Here is a 19,938-nt window from a genome sequence, read left to right as displayed (position 1 = left end):
GTTCTCTCTATTTTGTTTTATTTTTAGCAAGACCAATGCCAGAACCCACTTATTGTGATGCATGGGCTACGAGCCACTTCTTTTAATGCTACTTTTATAGAAGTTTTTTTCTTTCATAAATAACCCTGACTCACTGTATACACTAGAACATGAAACTAACACCTTTATCAAAAGCATCTGCTTATATTGTTGTCATAGATGAGTCAAAGCCATATAGTGTACGACCCTTCTATCAGTGTGCTATTGTAAATAGTGCACATTGAGCAGAAAATGTGTTAACACTGGAGATAGTGCCCAGCAAACAATTTACTCATTTGTGAGGTAATACTTGCTAAAAACTGCCCATCTCTTTTAAAAAATGACTGACCCCTTAATATAGGTGAAGGTACGCACACTTCACTATGCAGTAACAACAGTTAGGGCCTCACTTTGGTCTCAAACTGTTTCATTTCTTGTATCATTTCATTTTGTGGATAACACAAAATGAAGCAATCCTTGACATTCAGCTCCATGGCAACATGACTGCATCAGTAATTCCTTCAGGTTTTCTTCAGGTACACCACAAAAATTGCTCATCCCAAATTTGGAACCATGGCATGTGAGAGGGGCTGCTGCTGAAAATTCACAGATTTACAGATTGAATCCACACACACAATAGTCTTACCACACTTTCTTCCCATGGAAATTACCTCTACGTGATGCTAAGTAACATTTGGTTTTAAAACCTTTAGGAAGCGGAGCTGGCTTTCAAAAGTAATTGCACTGGATCTGGTGGAAAATAGGCAAAGGTGATCTGTTGGATTCAAAAATGGTCGCACAAGATGTGTTGGGTACCTAAATTCAATTCAATAAGGTAGAAATCATATATATATATATATATATATATATATATATATATATATATATATATATATATATATATATATATATATTTGTCACTAGTGTTGCTTCTGTGCTGTGATGAATTCTGAAACTTTACTAAAACGTTTAACTGAAACAAACAAACCACTCCTCTGCAGGTGATCCATTAACTCTTTTACAACTACTCTTTCAAAAAATTTTGAGATCAAAGGAAGGTTGGAGATTGTCCTATACTTAGCTAAGACAGCTGGGTCAAGTGATGGATTTTTAAGTAATTTTTTAATTTACTGTCACCTTAAAGGCCGGTGGTACTTATCCCATTTATAGAGATAGATCGATCGTATTTAAGATCAAATCATTAATTAATGCTAGGATTCTTTGAGCAGTCTTGTGGGAATGGGGTCTGATAGACATATTGATGGTTTGGAGGAAGTAATTAGTGAAGTTAACTCAAAGATCAATCATAGAGAAAGAGTCTAAATAAATATCAGTAGTACTAAAAGTGACTTTATGTAATGATACATCTCTAATGGTTAAAATGTATTTGTGAAAATATTCATGAAGTCATTGCTAGTTAAAGTTAAAGGAAAACTTGGCTCAACAGAGCTCTGACTCTTTGTCAGCCTGGCTCCAGTGCTGAAGAGAAACCTGGGGTTATATCTTCTTCAATCTGTGATGAATAGTAAGATGTCCTAGCTTTACAGAGGGCTTTTTTTAAAAATAGAGCAACAAACTGCCTTTTCCAGCTAAATGAAGATGTTCTATATTAGTGAGATACCATTTCCTCTCCAGCTTAAGGGTTATCTGCTTTAAGTTTAGGTTTAGGTAGCTGCTCTGCACTGTGTTGCCACATGGCATTGAAGTTAACAGTGGAGGAATCATATCCTTGAACTTAGTTACAGCACTTTCAGAAAGACTTCTACTGGAATGAAATTTATTCCCCACTGCCATTATTGTAAATTTAAATATTACTAAACAAATGATCAGACAAGAGGGCTTTCACCAAATACTGTTACATGTTCAGTTTCTGTGCCATGTTAGAACAATATCTAGGAGATCTTCATGTTTTTGTCCCAAATTCTGAGTCTGCAAATGGCAGAAACTGACAATTATTAGACAAAGCTAAATGTTCCAGTCTTCAGCAGACAGATTTGGTGCTCTTGGCTGAAGCTGAACCTGTTGTTGTGACGTGCATTCCGAGATGCTTTTCTGATCACCACAGTAAGAGTCACAGTAGCCATTCTCTTGTCACCTCCCCTATGAACTGGGTGTTTCCAAAATCTGTTCATCCTCATTGGAGGTTTTTGTTTTTTTGCACCATGTTGAGTAAAGTGAGATTGTTATAGTGAAGCTCCCAAGAGCACAATAATTTCCGAAATACATTTCCAAACCAGCTCAAACCAACCAGCAATCTTGCCTTTGAAGCTCCTGACTTGTATTTGTTTTCACAAAAGAATATCCAGCAATTTTAGGAGAATCAGGTTCGAGTACTTTTTAGAGTAGTTGTGTAAATACAGCAGAACAGATGCCTTTGTACTTAAGAAGTACGTGTGCTACTGAAAATGCTCTGTATGTTTCAGGAGAGGGAGCTTCCTGGAGCAGGCAAAACATGACATCCACTTTCTAGTGATAAATGCACCAGACTATTACCTGGTCTGTTCCCACCTTGTGACTGCAATCCAACCTCACACGGACTTTGTACTAGGAAACTGGCAGGTTTAGGAGTGGCTTATATCTGGCCTGATTGAGTCAGATATTTGCATGCTCATATGCACCTCTGTTGGGTGAGTCCTAGAAACATTCATGGCTGTGTGTGTGAAAACAGGTTATGTACTGCACTGCTGCCAGATGGTTGGCTGGTTACACGAATGTACAGGTGTACAGTGGTTACAAATAAAGTTTGCAGTGACTTTATTGGTTACTCATTTCTTAAGAATTGCAGACAGCTTTGTGCTATGTTGAAATTCCACTCAGTGTCGGTAAAGTTTTGAATGCTTGAGAATAATTGTGGTTGCTGGTTCCTAAAACAGGCTGAACAATAAGTGAGAGAGGTTGGGCTTGTCTTATTACTATGAAGCTAAAAAGCTATGTAGGCTACTATGAAGCTTACAAAATAGTTTATTTCATATTTAAAAAAATTTTAAATCCATGTATCCTTGTGGTTTCAGGACAATGCTCAGACGTTAGCTACTGATGACCTAATCAGCGAATGATCTCTTATTGACAATCAGTTTTCAAAAGTCTTATCAAACTATGCTGGCCCTGCATTCACCCCAGGCCATGGACAAAGGGGAGATGTGTTTGCTTTTACTCAGAGGGACACTAAGTAGAAGGCTTTTATTACCAGAATCATATCTGCAGAAAGAGGAAGTGATGCCAAGAATTAGAAAAGATCAAGGGACACATTTTTAGTCCTTAGTCACTATCAAACCAAGGTGCAAACAACACAAAGCACTAAAAAGCAAAAAACTGTGGTTTAACTGGAATTACTGGCTAGAAATCAGAGATAAAAGTCAAAATGCATGTATAAATATGAGTTAACCCAATTTCATTTAAATCATTTTGACTCATTAAGTTCATCCTAGCGTCTGAAAATAAACAACAGAAGCTGCCACCATGCTATGTTGCAACGTTTCACAGCATGTATGTTGTGTTATTGGTGCTTTGACTGACAACAGGTTTGTCCTTTCATCTTCCTTTCCTCTTTCAGCTTTTTCTTAATGCTCCAAGTCAAGCTCAGTTCTCAGCCTCACTGTTTACATAAGCAGGAAGCTGCTTCAAAACACCTTTTGTTGTTAGAACATGTGTCAAGAAGAAGGCTGCACATGAGGCAAGACTCCTTCTCCAGTCTGTCACCGCACTTCCATATTCTGTCTCATCTTGAGTTGGGCGGTACTCACAGATGTGGAGAAAATTTCCGTAGGCTCTCTCACTGAGCCATTTCCGCACTTCAGCTGCCTTCCAGCTACATACTCAGACCCTTGGTTCCACCGTCTTCAACAGTGAACAGTGAAAAATGAAGCCAAAGCAAAGTCTGAAAAATTAGTTTCTCAACTGGCCACTTGAGACTGGCTTCAAAAGCAAGTCAATCTCATTTCTACTGCCTTACAGTAGAAATAAACATAATTACTGCCTGGTATTATGCTTCTGTTATGTTTATATCTATAGAGACCAAAACTAACAACTGCAGGAGTTAATTTTTAACAACTTAATTTACACATAATTAACTTTAACTGACGGATGGATGGCAACACAGCACTGCTACCTATTTCACTAGTCTACTAGCAATACTTATTAAGTCTGTGTAATTCCCCCATACTGTTCATTTATGTAGCTGGCTAAACAAGCTCGCTAGACAGCTCCAGCTGTGCTCCAGTCTCTCGTTTACACATGGTCAGTACTCGGAGGTGCCACTTACACCAGGCAACTGCTTGGGGCCCCAGGTCAGTGGGGAGCCCCTGAGATCTGACAAGCTTTAAACTGTAGCAGTGGCGATGTGCAAAGTTTGTAGTGACAGTAGTAGAGACCTGACCTCGCTAAGGGGGGGCACCTGAAGAGGAGTTATTCTTCAGGGAGTTAAAAAAAGAACAAAGAAACCAGAGGACGAGGAAGAGGGGGGGGGGGGGGCGCAAGGCCATGGTGAGTTGGAGGCTTAACTGTGGGGAAGAAATGCTTGAATAACTAAGTTTCACTAGCATCACATTGGTTTACTATGATGTTTAATGTTAGTTAACTTAGATAGCAGAGCAGGCTAGTGTGCTGGCTGCACATGGCCAAGTTGAGTGTACAGTCAGAACACCGGCAGTCGACTTGTTAGCTTAGCTAGCAGGCTAACAGTACACAGAAGCTAATGGTTACAATATGAACACTTCATAACAAGTCAGCTTGATCTTGGGTATTGTTACCTAAATGAACATACCCTTTGTCATTTTGAAAGTAATTAAAGTATTATTTATAACATAATGGTGATGAACGCTGGGTGAATTTTTGCCTAGAGCCCCAACAGACTCTAGAATCGCCACTGTCACTACTTCTGGCTCTTCCCAGTGGGTGACATCACAGTGGCTGTGTCAGTCTTTTACATACAGTACGTATATGGATCGCTTCAGTTTCCAGGTTAACCAAATGCCAAAATGCTGTTGGTACCTAAAAACTCCATGTGGAATTTAGTCTTTTGCATGTTATTACAAAATAATTACCAAAAGAATGCTGCCCAGTTAATACAATAAATAGACTGGTATTTATAAAGTGCTTTTCTACTCATACTCAAGGCACTTTTACACCATAACCCACATTTAACCATTTACACAAAAAGATAGAGCGCTTTATTCTATGCACTTTAGGAGTTTTTGATCACACACACTCACATGAATTGTGATGAACTGGGAGCAGTTTGGGTTTCAGCATACTGCCAAAGGATGCTTCAGCATGTTTACTGAGAAACCAGGAATCAAACCAAAGACCTTCTGAGAGTAGAAAACCTCCTGAGCTATAGTTCTGCTATTGTAGGGTTGTCTACCTCTCAGAGAACAGAAATAGTTCTCTGAGATAACTATTGCCAATTGTCAACTGCATAAGCTCTTGATACAGGGTAAGGTGATATTTTACCCAAGAAATTCCAAGCTTCTCTCCCTTTTCATATGCCACGCATATCAAGTTACATCATGAAACAGATCTCACATGAAATATTAAACTCAATTGCAGATTTCAGAAATCTTATTAAATGATTTAGTAATGAATACTCACGGAGACAATGTGATGTACTCATTTTGTTATTTATTTATTACCTAAAAAAAGAAAATGTTCTATCACAAGTCACACTGAAATGTATTGCTTAAGAAAAAAAATATATTCATATATTTTTTTCTTTTTTTCCATTTTTTTCTTTTTCAGAAACACATTTTGTGTCCATTATATTCCACCAAAAAAAATAAAATAAAATAAAATAAAAAATAAAAAAACAAACACACCCACCCACCCCCACCCCTGGACATAAACATCAGCTGCTGTCATGTCCCAACAACCTTCTCCACTGCTTTTTTTTGTTTGTTTGTTTTGTTTTTTTTGTTTTTTGAAAATGCACAAAGAAATACATAATTCACAGTTACCATTTTGGTTTTATAAATTAATACAGTCACACATGTGCTACACCGGTCTAGAGCTAGAACATTGTAAATTGTATTCTTGAATCCTGTTATTTTCAATAGTTGGCTACAAGAAAGAACAGGCAACTTAAATGACATGATCAGAATTCCACCGACATACTGTTTTTAATCCTCTCTGTAATGCTTTTGTCATATTTTTTTTTGTTTTGTTTCATCTTTTTGAGTTTCACACAGAAGTGAGGCACACACAGAGTATAGTTCATACATATACAAAAAAAAGAAAAGAAAAAGAACATTTGGGAGGGGCAGGGGTTCAACTGTCCTTTAAAAAAATGATGGGTCCAAGGAAACAGGAAGTGCATGTAGTCTGGAGTCCTCATAGGACCTTTCTTATTCCAAATCGGGGCTGTTTCTTGTCATCTATGTTCTGTGGTGTAAACTTACTCAGATACAAAGTTACATAGATTTATAGCTTTTTGCAGCTTATTGGGGTGGGGGTGGGGTGGGAGGGTGGTACTGAGTTAAGAGGGATGTGAAGTTAATAACAGAGACCAACAAGCATGGCAACACAATGAAATGGGACAAAGACCATATTTGAGGAACAAGACCTACTTTTCAAAGGTATTTGTTCACCCAAACAAGCTTTACCCCTAAAATCTACAACTCTCATTGCTCCAAAATACTACAGTCATGTGTATCAACCAACCAAAAAAAAAGAAGAAAAAAAAAAAAATAGAACAAGCTCAAATCTGACACTGACACTGCAGGGGCAACATTTTAAGGCACAGAAGCCTTGACATAATAGAGACTCCACCAGCTAAAAGCACTAAACGACAGATGCCCAGTGTCCTTTATGACAAAAATGGTGCCTTTATGACAACAAGTCCAACATCGATATGCACAGAAAGTTTAAAAAACAAAGAAAACACTCCCACCCCCATTTGTCCCCAAGTGTCTCATTTTTTTTAGTGAAAGGTAAGGCCACTTAAAAAAAAGATGAGGTTCACCAAAAAGGTAATCTCTCACTGCAATCTCTGGGAGTGCAATCATGGTTGGGTGGTCAATCAGACAGACAGATAAAAGAGACAGACCAAATGCTTCTCTTGGGTAGGTTTGATAAGACAGTACTGTTAATCCACCGGTCTGTTGGTTCCCTGTGAGAATGCGTCCACACAAGCCTCTACTGGTGTTCAGGCTGGGAGGAGGGGAAGTGGTTTAACAGTTTGCAAGCTGTTTGGGTCCTTGAGAGTCACGGGGGATAAGAACCAGCGCTTAGGGAGTCGAGAGAGAGTCAGTTGCTCTTTGCTCATCATCACGTCATCATCTTCACTGCGCACAACAGGAATGTTCAGTGCCGAGCAACAAAGCGAGCCCACACTTAACTTCATCTGTTTTGGTTTTGTGTCGTAATACTTTAGCAGGACACGGTTGTTCTAACATTGAAAAATGAAAAGTTACAAAAGAACCTAGCCAACAAAAGCAGCATTGTTTATTTTCTTCACAAATTCATGCATGTTGTTAACCTTCATTTCCACAGCACCAAATTTTTTTTTTTTTAATTCCATCAATAGAAAAAAGATCAGTGTAATTACACACTTCTGCATGCAAAGAAAAGTCCCTTTTCCCTCCCTGCTTTTTTTTTTTTTCATTTTAAGTCCCCGTGTGTAGCAGCAAAACTGTGAAAGGCCTAACCTGATATGTCAATGGATGCACTGGTGGAGGCACTAGATAATGATGCTGGATAAAGATCCCATTTCTTTTCCCTCTTGGCCAGGAAAAAAAAAAGTCATCATTATGAGAACTTGTGATAAAAGGTACACATCAACTGGACATAAAACTGGGAACCAATTTGCTGTTTTATACGGTTATGTTGCAAAGTAGTGACTCATGCGCTCACTGCAGCTGATCTTCATGAATTTGAGAAAGTATGGGGTTGTTTGGGAGAAGACAACCGGACAAAAACATAAGATATTCTAAATCAATTTACAACAAACCTACACACACACCCTTACAAGCATCTGCCAGTTGTCACATTTATGTACACAAACTCTAAATCCCTCAGTCCTTTCAGGTTTGTATCACACGATGTTGGCTGCATGAAAATGATCTTTCTGTAACTTTTGTTGTGGCTAGACAAAAAAAAAAAAAAGAAGATTTTTATGAATGAGCTAATGAATGATTGAACGGATGCACATATTTGTTGGTAGTCAATGATTTGACTAAAGCCACAGAGGGCTGCTGTTTTTTGAAAACAGCAGATAGGAAGAGAAATAAAAATAGATTTTTTTTTTCCATATACATTTTAAAGATTTTAAAATCCTCTAAAGCACTTTCTGTTAATATTCATTTATTTTGTTTATTTATTAATCATTCCTATCAATACCCTATGTCACTGAGGTTGATATCAGTACTTCCATATTAATTATTTATTCTGTTTCAGGCCCCATCTCCTCCTCCTTGCACATTTTGACCAGCTGTTATAAATCAAGAATATGTGCAAATCAACAACTACTTTGAACTGTTATATGAAAACCTGAATGCTTTGTGAACAATGCTACATATTTTTTGTTTATAAAATATAATATGTTTAAAAGTGGAAAAAAGAAAAAGTTTAACCACCCCATAACAGGTAAAAACTGGACTCTTGTTGATGAGTTTTGAGATCAATTAGAATGCCCACTGAAATAATCCATAGTCCGGCAGCTCTGCCTTTCTTCTGATTAGGATACACTGAAGCCTCTGGTGCTCCCGTCCTGTTATGTCCAGTGTGGATCTCTTCATTTCTGCCCAGAGTGCACTTAAAAAAAAAAAAAAAAAAAAAACCAAAAATACCACCACCACCACCCACTGAATTCTGCTATACTCAAGTACAGGTATGGTCTCTGTACTCATACCCTTAAAAAGTCTTGCACACTTTTAAGTCCAGTAGTTGCCTGTCCAAATCCAAGCATCACATGAAAGTTCTTTTGCTAAAGTTGCTGTTTTTTCACAAGGTCAGCCATGAAGGGCAGAATGGGATTAAAGTCTGCAGGGAGCCTGTTTTCATGTGACACATGACTGTCACAAGGACAACTTCGATTTCCTCTCTGCAGTTACATGTCACCTCCTGCAAACCCACTCCCTCAAAATTATCTCTAAAGAAATCCCAAGCAATGCTTTGAATGCATATGTGGGACCAGATAATTCAGGCCATGACAAACTCAGACTTCAAGTCAGCCTTTACATCAGGCTTCCACACTGAATCGTCAAAGTCCAGGTCCAGGGAGCCCTCGCTGGACATGCTGCTGTTGCTATTGCTGCGTCCGGCCTTGCGGTTAGGCAGCCACTGATAAGGAGCCCGTTGGTCCCGCCTGGCCTTCCTGCGCAGACGCTTCTGCTGCATCAAGAGCTGCAGACGTTCCACCTTACACCGGGTTGCACGGTTCTCGGTCTGACGCATGCGATCACCTGGACACAGGAAGGAAGAGTGGAAAGATGGTCAGGTATATCTCTTTAGATAGCAAATGATCGACAGTTATTTCTATTAACAGGTATGAGGGGGGTGTTGATGTGTGTGCCTGTGTAGCTGATGATAATACTAGGACATGCCAGGTTCTTAACCTTGGCTCTGACACACACACACACACACACACACACACACACACACACACACACACACACACACACACACACACACACACACACACACACCATTCACACAATGCAACACTGGAATCTGTTGGTTAACCTCCCCCACTGAGCATAATTAGCCTCCACAGTGTTATTTCATCCCCTTATCACTGAATGGGGAGACCTTCTCAGGGCTGAAACTCCTAATAGGGTCAAAAAGACGCAAGCACAACACAGAGATGATACTTTCTGATAGCTGCCTATGATATTTACAAACATAATTACCCATGGCATGCTTCAGTGACTAGATGTGCTCCTAAGTGCATTTCTAGCTGTTGATGTGCCTATCGGAGAGTCCAGTCTCAAGGGAGCGGCCTTGCATTGCACCGTGAATGCTTTCCTACACTGGCCAAGTCGAGCCTAATTCCATTTATACGTATATTCAGGGGCTTGGAAGGAGGGGAAAGCAACCGCAATCTATTAGCTAGCTCCATTAGTATCTGTCTGGGAATTAAATAATTAAATAACGGGCTAGAATGTCAATAAAGTGGAGCACAGCGGCCATCTCTGTGTCTGCTGCTCGCACCGCAACACACACAAATGCACAGAAACGCTCAAATCCGCATTCGGGTACATCATGTATTCACACAAACACACATACACAACGTGTATACTCATGCACTAAACTACACAGGGCCTCACACAAGTCACAGGTGCACACACGCATAAACAGACACGCACACAGCAACAGCAGCAACAGCCGCAGTAGCTTTTAACGTGGATCGATGGCAAATTAAAAAGACCTATTGATTAAACCTTAGCTCTAGTGCAGCCATCCATCTCGGGCCCAGGACAACGCTATTGGCTTTCAATAGAAAATGCAAGCGAATGGAAATTGTAAGCAGAAAGCGAGAGAGCGAGAGAGAGAGAGGGGCAAAGATTGCCCCCCCCTTCTATTTTTTCTTTATTATGGCTTTAGCTACGTATGCTCTACTCATTGACCTCACCACCCCCCCCCCCCCCCCCCCCCCCCCCCCAAAAAAAAATCTATTCTACCCCTTCACCCTTTACACACACTGAAAACCCCCCTTCTCCCCCTCCCTCGTCCAGTTGCCCCATGCCTCCCTAGAGATAGCTAGGTGGGGCAGTGTGAAGAAGGGAAAGGAGGAGGGGACAGGCGGGTGATTGGTTTTGTGTGTGTGTGTGTGTGTGTGGGGGGAGGGGGGTTAAGGAATTCCTATCCCAGGGGCAAGGGGGATAGAGAAAAGGACAGAGGAAAAAGCATGGAGGGTAAAGGATCAGCCGTAGGTGTCAGTTTTCCAAATCGATTGTGCACCCCCTCCCCCCACAGGAATGAATTCCGGACTCTGTGTGGGCTTAATTTACCTCTTTCCCTCATTTGCTTATCGGATCGAGCAGCGCAGAGCCTTTACTCCAGCAATAAATATTCACCACTCTCTAGCAGTGCATACTAAAGGAAACTGCCGCCAAGCAGCCTCAATGGTGCTTTTTGGAGAACAGAAAGGATGTGAATAGTGGCTCAGAGTTAACTGAAACACGCACGTCTTCACTCAGCCACACACACAGACTTGGGTTTTTCCACTTCCTGTCAATATGTTCTGTCCTGATATAAATGTATGTGTGCATCCAGATGCTGTGTACACTATGTGTGAGGGCAGCGTGTCATCTCTAGAGAACAGGGGCTATGCCACGGGTGGGGGGGTTCTCCTACATTAGAGCTATTGTTCTGCTGCCTCAGCTCCATGTGACATCCATATACTCTGCCTCAAGGCTTTGTTCCCCCTCTGGTCCCTCCTCTTCCCCTTATTCCCCTGCTCTGACTAGCCAAAAGTGAAACCGCCCCTCAGCTTTGTCAAAATATGGCCGTACACAATGAAATGGCAGAAAGCCAACACATGCCCACATAGAAAATCTGTTTGTCTGGAGTGTCTGAGTTATTTCACTAAGGTAGTCCCTCAGTCATGATTTTGTTTTCTAAAGGGGTAATTTACCAAAATGGCTCAACAATATGAAAGAACAAACACACACACACACATGCGCACACACACAAACAGAGTAAAGGGCAGTTTGGTGGTGAAGCAGGAGGTCTTGGCCTTTGGCTTGGCAAGAGCTCTGGGAATGTGCTTGGAGCTACACCAATCGTGTGTGTCTTTGTGTGTGTGTGTGTCTTTGTGTGTGAGTGTGTGTAGCCATTCATCAGCGTCACTACCGGAGCCCTGGGCGGCTGGGCCGGACACAGCTGGCCGCAGGGATCTCCAGACTATGTTTATGACACTAGGGCTATTATTAGGGTTGGCTAAGAAGGACAGACTATACACACACATACACAAAGGCTGGCCTGGAGCCTCGCTGCAAAGACTAGAGCTTGACGTGAACACAATAACCTTGGAGAACCCAGAGAGGTGACTAAAAGACATAAGGAATGAATGCGAGAGCACAGAGAATCCATGCTCATATACAGCCCACTGTGGCACAGAAAAGACAGATGAGGAAGGAACTGCATCTTTTCTTAGACACAGTGGAAGATTTCAAACAGAAGATAGGTCAAGGGTACCCACAGGAAGGAAACACCAGTCTTCTTTTTCCTCCTCTCTGTTTTTAACCACTCCCCTGCCTGCCTTTTACACCAAAACTCAACCTGAAGCAGCACATTTCTCTCTCCCCGAACTCTCCTCTCCAAAGACTTTGACATAAGCCTTGTAGTAAATACAGTGGGCACTGCAGAGAAAGCCAGAAAAAAAAAGAGACAGACAGACAGAGAGATAGAGAAAGAAGGGGTGATCTATGAATAATCGATGCGTCAGTCAGTTTTCCTTGCCTTTGAGCCCAGCCCAGCAACACAGCAAGGACTGAGATGGGGAGCAAACAGGAGGGAGGGTGGGAGGAGTAGGTGGGTGGAGGAGGAGGAGAGGCAGAGGATGGAGGAAGAGAAAAAGGGAGGAGGGCTGCAGTGTGCAGGACGGAGAGGGAGATTAAAGGAGCTTCTCTTTTTATTGATTGTATAAAGATTGGCCTTCATTTGCAGTTGTCTTATTGCTGTTGTTTGTTTGTTTGTCTTGATAAGTCTTGTGATCTTGCAGAGAGAACATTGTGTTTGCTCAGCATCTAGGGAACCAGGGGAAAGAGGGAGGGGTGGACGGACACAGAAAGAAAGAGGAGGGAGACAAAGAGGGAAAAAAAAAAAATCACATTGCAGCAAAATCACTCTTTCTTATAGTATCACTCTCTGCTTGCTTGAAGCCCCTCTTCACTATAAGTGGAAATAATAATGGTGCATTTAATATGCAAAAAAACTGTAACAATCTTGAGTCAAAAAGTCCATTTGTTATTACAGTATTATTGTATGGAAATAATCAAGCTAATATGTTATTAATTTGCTACTTTGTAACTATTGAACATGAGTTGTGTTGTACCTTTTCTTAGAAGAAGGTGAAAAATTTATGGTTCTAACACATGAATTCAGATGAAATACTCTCTAGGGCAAAGTTCAGCCATAGAACTAACCTCTCTGGAAATAAATAACCCACCCAGCTCTACTCACTAGAAAGCAAAATTAAACCAATCAGACAAGATTCTTAAGCAACCAATCAAAGTGAAGCTAATATGAGCACTTTGACAGCCACTGAAAGGGCATTGACAGCCCTGCAGGGACACAAGCTCTTCAATGACTTTTAGACTTCATTTGCATTCTCTCTCTCTCTCTCTCGCTCTCCTTGTCGACAATGAAAGGGCACCTGATGTGCTTGGCTGCCTTTGCTAGATAGCTCTGTGCTGCGCTGCATCGACGGGGCATTTGTTGAGTTAGTGGTGCACGTGTGTCCGGGCAAATGTCTGTGTGTGACGAGAGGAGTAAAGCCTGCCAGTGGATAATGTGCCATGCCTCGGCTAAGCAGGTCAGGGTTTAAATACAGGACGCAATGAGGTTAAGGGCAAAGGCTCCTTCTATGCGTCTCTCTCATTCTCTGCCATCCTCCCTCTTCCTTTGGCTTGTGCAGTCCCAGCCTGCACAAAGCTAACATGACCTGACATGTCAAATCGAAAGGGGTTAGGAGGTGGTGAAGGGATGCGGAAAAGACACGAAAGGAAGGGGGGGTTCAGAGAAGCTTCCAGAGCTCACTTTGCCCCCGCTTCGCCCCTCTCTCTGTGCTTGTGTTGAACTAAGCCAGCTGCAGTGGGAGTGAGACTAAAAGGCAGCCCTATAATCCCATAGCCCTCCCCTCTTCTGTCCCACAATGGTTCAGGCTGGTGCCCTGTATACTGCCCCTGTCCCCCACACAATGCGTTAGACTGGGCAGGGGGCTAGTGGGCTGGAGGGGGATGCTGGGGAGGTCCGGCCAACTCAGCAAAGGAATTTAGCTAACAATCAACCTGCCAGGCCATCCTAAAACCCTCCTGTTCAAATTCACCATGAGTCCTGGGTTGACAAATCCCTACAACTCAGCACGTACGGCATAACCATGAAATCAAGCTAGTCGCCAGAGCCTTTAACCAGGCAATTTGGGATAGAGTGTGTGTGCACACGCACATTTTCCACCTTCCTATTTACATTTGTCTTCTCCACCTCACGCATGAACTTGCAGTAGGAAGGGTAAAGGCTCTCAGGAGATGGGGAAGCTATGTGACATTTTCAAGAGGCTGCCTCAACCTGAGTTTGACTGCGCACACATATTCAGGCAGCTGGGAAGTGCGGGTTTTTGTCCTGTAGCTGAATGAAGGCAGGTTTCTGTGAAGCAGAGTTAAGCTGTGGTGTTAAGTCCAGTAAGTCTTCCATCAGGTGTCGGCTGATAAGACTGCCTGAGAGCGCTTAGTCACCGGTGTCCTTAGAACACCAAGTGGAACAGGATACAAACAGGCACACAGCCTCACACAAACACACCAGGACATTCATTGTCTTACTGTGCTTAACTGGGCTTAGTTGGACAGGTTACCCATTGGCATTCTGGAAGTGCGTATTGTGAGCAGGAAGTTAGTTTGTGTCAGTCAAAACGGAAAACGGCCGTAGAGGGGTTATTCTTTCACCCTTTGACTTTGGTTAATGAGTGGACAGTTGGTAGACTGACAGGATATAAACACCCATATGATGAATGAATGAATGGAGGCTTAGTGTTGTAGTTTTAACAACCCCCGTCTTCCGCGTCCTCCTCCTCCTCTCTCTGGCCTTGAGTTCACAAAGCAAATTCTTTTCAGAGCTGCATTTTGGAATAAATCTATTTAAAGGCCAAATGAACACAGACAATGTATTGATGCACAACACAGACATGGAAAAAGAAGGGGGTGATTAGGAGGATGACAGAGAGATGGATTTCACAGACTGTTTTTGGATAGCAAATTGGGGTTTGGGGGGGGGCAGTGGCATGGGCTGTTGAGTGCAGATGAGGAGAAAAGACAAGAGTGGGAGAAGAAGGGAAGGGTGGGGTGAGCATGTAGGTGGGGGGCAGTGAAGGAAAGGTCGTTCCTGAGTTAGGAAAATAAGGCTGTGTTATTCCAACTGTTCAGTGAACACTTTTAAGGGCACTCAGGGTGATGCGGTGGAATACTGGACATCCCCAGCGAGTCTGTGTTTAGAAGCTACAACTGAAATACTTCATTCTGCTTGCAACAAAAGGTCATAAAACAAGGAACAAAGCCAGAATACAACAATAGAAATGGACACTCTCGCTTTTTCAAACAGGAGAAAACATTAAACATTAATTGCTGATTTCTAGGATCCTCCCCAGAAGACTATTCTACAACTGCTGGTAAATTCTGTGAAAATGTAGCAGTCCACTAAAGACTAGCTTGAGATAAGGAGGCAGCAGAGGACAATGTTGTTTTTCTCTGCCGACTCACTCCAAGCTTACAATGCTGACTGGATGTTATCAGCTCTGGACATCTGTTTGACACACAACATCCTGTGTCGCTGTAAGGAAAGGAGGTTTTAAAACATCCCAGCCCAGTCCCTAAATGGCATCATCTGAACACCAGCACCTGCCTCGGCCAAACACTCAAGCAGGGGTACGTGGAGGTTTGCACATGCCCAGGCTGCAGCCTTTATTTAAGAGGTAGGTTAAATCACCCAAAACCTCTTCTAATATAAACATAGCCCAGCCCAGGCTTGAAGGGGTAAACCTATCTCCACAGCTCACAAAAACAAAGCCACCTCCATTGCCTGACAAGCGAAGCCTGACTGAACAGGTCTGGAGAAGCTAGTATTGCATTACTAAGAAGCCCCCTCACCTCCCTACCCCCCACCCCCCTCCACTCTCTTCCTCTTCTCTCATCTGCTTCAAAACTCCAGAGACATATATGCATGACTGTTTTTGTTCTTTAATCTGACTTTTCTGTTCTCGTTTTGTCAGTATTTTAGAGATGAAAATAAGCACTTGAAGACAATGATGTAAAAGCATCCCAGCAGAACTGAGCTAAACATGATGTGATATGAGAAAAGAAACAGAAAGACAAAGATGACAGTGAACTCTTCAGCAGGGTTGCAAGGCGAACGCAGAACTCAGTAAAATGATTGGGTCTAAACTGCATGTAATTTAACACACGTACGCACACACACACACACACACACACACACACACACACACACACACACACAAACACACGCACTCCTCCAAAGCTGTGGCAACTGCAGGAACATCTGCTCCATAAGGGCTTTAAGGGATGCACAATGACTTAATGTGTGAGGGGGTGTTTTTGTTTGTGTTCATGACATGTTTGTATGTGCAGAGGGGGAGTGGAATGGAGTCACTCACCAGGGGGTTTGCACATGCGGATCTGGCTCTCGCACTGCACGAGTGGATGGAGAGCTGGAGGAGGGCTGCTCGGGCTGCTGGTGGGCACGGAGGTAGCTTTGGCAGAGAGGCCCGTCATGCCAGCAACTGGAGGTGAGGGAGGTGGCGAGGGGGATGGAGAAGTGGGCGAACCGCACTGAGTCTGGTAGCGAAGCTGGGTGAGGGAGGGGGGCATGCCCTGGTAGTGGCGTGTGGCACTCAGGAGGTCATTGAGAATTTGCAAGATGGTACCAATATCCCGTCTGGGACGCCCATTGCTATCCTGGCAGTTAGGGTGCAAAGTGCCTGCGAGAGAGCACAAAACAGGCCACAATATTATTACATGGTATATACTGGGTTTTAAACAATTAAAGTTACACACGTGCACACACACAAAATGTATCTACAAAATACTCTTAAGACCTGACAGAGAAGACTGTGGATAAGGTAGAAATAAGTCAATTATGAGCTCTGTGGCTTCTCACCTGAAAAGGTGCCTGAGAAGACTCCGGGAGCATGGTTGACAAAGCTTTCAATGATGGCGCCGGGTTTACGGGAACGTGGCGAGGAACTGGTGCCACTGTTGGGGGTGTTGGTGCTGCAGTTAGCCTGGAGGGGGGGAAAAAAATGGAGCATGCAGTGATGCTTTTGGACAAAAAAAAAAGGACACAAGGGCATACAATCTTTAAGAGTCAAAATGTTCACATCTCACATGAGCTGTGAAAACTTGAAACCACAGTTTCAGAACCTCTGTCAGTGACTTTGACCTTCTACTTTAGGGTGTAACTACTATTTGCACTATGTGATTAACCTCTGCAGTTAAGGCTGATGGTTAGAAGAAACTCCAGAAAACATGAAACTTGAGCTTGCTGCCATGCCATACATCTAAAGACCCAAGGTATTTGGTTACTTCAAACAGTGATCAAACTAAACATGGTCACCTCACAACTTCACCTTGGCTTAACTTGGATTACTCAGCTGAGATCTGAAAGCGAAACTGAAACCCAGAGAAAGCTCTGCGTGTGTGTCTTTTTGTCATGCGTGTGAAAGCCTGATGAGGAACAGCCATATCAGTTTTCTCACTACTAAATTGGCCTGTCTCCTTGTTTTTCCGGTTGTGGACCATCTCTCCCACACAGTTCGCTGATATTTGGTCACTATTCACCTTTCACAGGCTAGAGCTCGAGGAGGTACAGAAACTCTAAACAGTTGTGTTCCTCAAGCCAAACTAAGTGTGTTTCTGCATGTATGTGCAGCTGTTCATGAATCCCAAGTTGAACAAATGAGCATAATGCTGAAAGACAAATGACAACAGAGGAATAGTTTTGCTCCTATAATTTTAGCCCACCACTCTTTACCCTGGAAAGGCTAAGGTCATACGAATGCTGTGTTCTCATGGTGTATGTGTGTTGGCTTGTTTACATGTTTTTGGGAAGCACAGTGCACTCCAGTGATGAGCAAATGGACTGTGGTTTGAAAACACGCACGCACACACACAGACACACACGTGCATCATGTGTAAAGCTTCTCTAGAGCTGACTAAACCACGGGTTCACCCTCATGCTACAAGGATATCTCATTAATCTAATTGATTTAATGGAGAATGATTTAGTTGTGAGCATGGCACTTGGGTCAAATGGTCATAACCCATCCACTCCATCGTTTTTATCACAGACTCTACTTTAGCACTGAATCCTTTTTATTTCTAACATCTTTATGAACAAATAGCAAATCATATTATAGACCATTTTTCTTTTTTCCTTGTTGATGACAATGTAGAAGTGGTACAAACACAAAACATATTTATGAAGTATTAAGAATATTTTTTTAAGCTTACCTCAGGGCAGAGGACTGGGGCTACAGGGCTGACCTGGCCGATGTCGTGGCTGGGTTGGCCTGAGGAAGGCTGGTGGTAGTGGTGGTGGTGGTGATGATGATGAGCGGGCGAGCGGAAAAGAGCCCCAGGGATGTGGGATGGGCGAGGCGAGTGGGGTGGAGGAGTAGGGGGGCTACAGTGAGCAGAGGAGGGCGACTGGTGGTACATGGGAGGAAGGGGCTGGTGGTGTGTGGAGGGCAGGGGAAAAGAAGGGGAGCCTGGGGAAGAGGGGGAGGAAGGGACAGGGTGAGGATGGGACAAGTGGGGACTGGGGTGATTATGTGGATGGTGGGGGTGTTGATGGGAGTGCGGGTGAGTGTGGGGCACCCGGGGCTGTCCCTCTGCGTTTCCCCGGGTGATGAGGTGCCTGTGCTGGAGCTGGGGACCGCCAGACTGCTGCGCCGCCAGCTGGAGCTGGACGAACATCATGTGATCACCTACACGCAGCGCCAAGGTGAGGGGGGAGCGGCCAGACAGGAAGTCACTGACCTATTGTTCAAAAAAAAAAAAAAAAAAAAAAGTGAAAAAGTGTTTGTCTTTATATATATATCATCAACACAGCTTAGCCACATGACAAAGTCTAACTTTAATACATGGGTTTAATGGCACTCTGGTATTTACAACTGTTCTCACTAAAATTATGGAAAGAGAAAGCCTCCCCATGCATACGGACTTCTTTCTTAGTAAATGAACAATCTGGGCCATGGATGGCAGTTAAAGTGCACACAACAGCTCTTTGAGCTTCTCCTCTCACAGAGACACAGACACACCACATAAACCCATCGTGCAGTCAAACACTAGCCTGCAACAGATGTCTATTTACTTCCTTTGGGGTGCAATGATAGGGAGAGCTAGTGGAAAACGCACACACACAGAACCCACTATTGCTTGCTCCCCATTGCCACTCAGTCTGTTCTTAGTCAGCAGTGTCATTCAGCTCAAAGACAAAGGCCACCCTTCTGCTTGGCCCGTAGCCTGAAAAATCAGACCCACGTTCAGGAAATATACCCCCCCCCCCCTCGCATCTCAAACACAACATAGTCAATTGTCTGTGGATCAGGAAGCTCTGCCCATTTTTGGAGCAGTGGCAATGGCTAACTGGAGCCAAGTGTGGAGGCCTTTAGTGACCCACCCAAGGCCTGGATGAACACACACACACACACACACACACACACACACACACACACACACACACACGCACACACACACACACACACACGTACAGAGTTGTCACGACTTGGCTGGAAGATTCACACTAAATAACAAAACTTCTGTTATCCTCCTCTTGTATGACTGTGGCTCTCATGCTGTGCATTGCCACTTGCTGCTGAAGTCCAGGCAATGTCTGTGTGGTGTGATGTGCGCGCGCGCGCGCTCACACACACACACACACACACACACACACACACACACACACACACACACACACACACACACACACTTTTTTTCTTTATTATTATTTTGATTTTTTTTTTCCAAGTGAGTGTGATACAGGAGCCAGAAAGTGTCACTGGGCCTTGAAGACTCAGCAATAATGACTCAGGTTCTCTATAAATAGAAACAAGCTGGAATGGCCAGCACTAGCAAATACAAAGTGACGCCCCTGTCCAAAAAGGTTTAAACAATCCCCACTGCATGTGTGATTTTGGTCCCCAGAGAAGGAGGGAGGGAGGAGACAGAAGGAGCAAAGAAAAGCTACACAAGAGCA

The 19,938-nt window shown here is 43.1% G+C and overlaps 1 protein-coding gene across 1 annotated transcript in view; it reads right to left on the bottom strand.

Moving 5' to 3' along the window:
• Positions 1–5,919: 5,919 nt before the first annotated feature.
• Positions 5,920–19,938, bottom strand: part of midn (midnolin) — a 28,380-nt gene continuing 14,361 nt past the window's right edge. Inside the window, exons 5-8 of the mRNA XM_030727142.1 lie at positions 18,192–18,719; positions 16,840–16,963; positions 16,337–16,660; positions 5,920–9,413 (exon numbers count right to left, since the gene is read on the bottom strand). Of these exons, the coding sequence (XP_030583002.1) occupies positions 9,151–9,413; positions 16,337–16,660; positions 16,840–16,963; positions 18,192–18,719 (1,239 nt within the window). The 3' untranslated portion in view covers positions 5,920–9,150. The remainder of the gene's footprint in view (positions 9,414–16,336; positions 16,661–16,839; positions 16,964–18,191; positions 18,720–19,938) is intronic.

The sequence above is a fragment of the Archocentrus centrarchus genome, chromosome 4, assembly GCF_007364275.1.
Source record: "Archocentrus centrarchus isolate MPI-CPG fArcCen1 chromosome 4, fArcCen1, whole genome shotgun sequence".
Lineage (NCBI taxonomy): Eukaryota > Metazoa > Chordata > Actinopteri > Cichliformes > Cichlidae > Archocentrus > Archocentrus centrarchus.
This window is presented reverse-complemented; position numbering and strand designations above follow the sequence as displayed.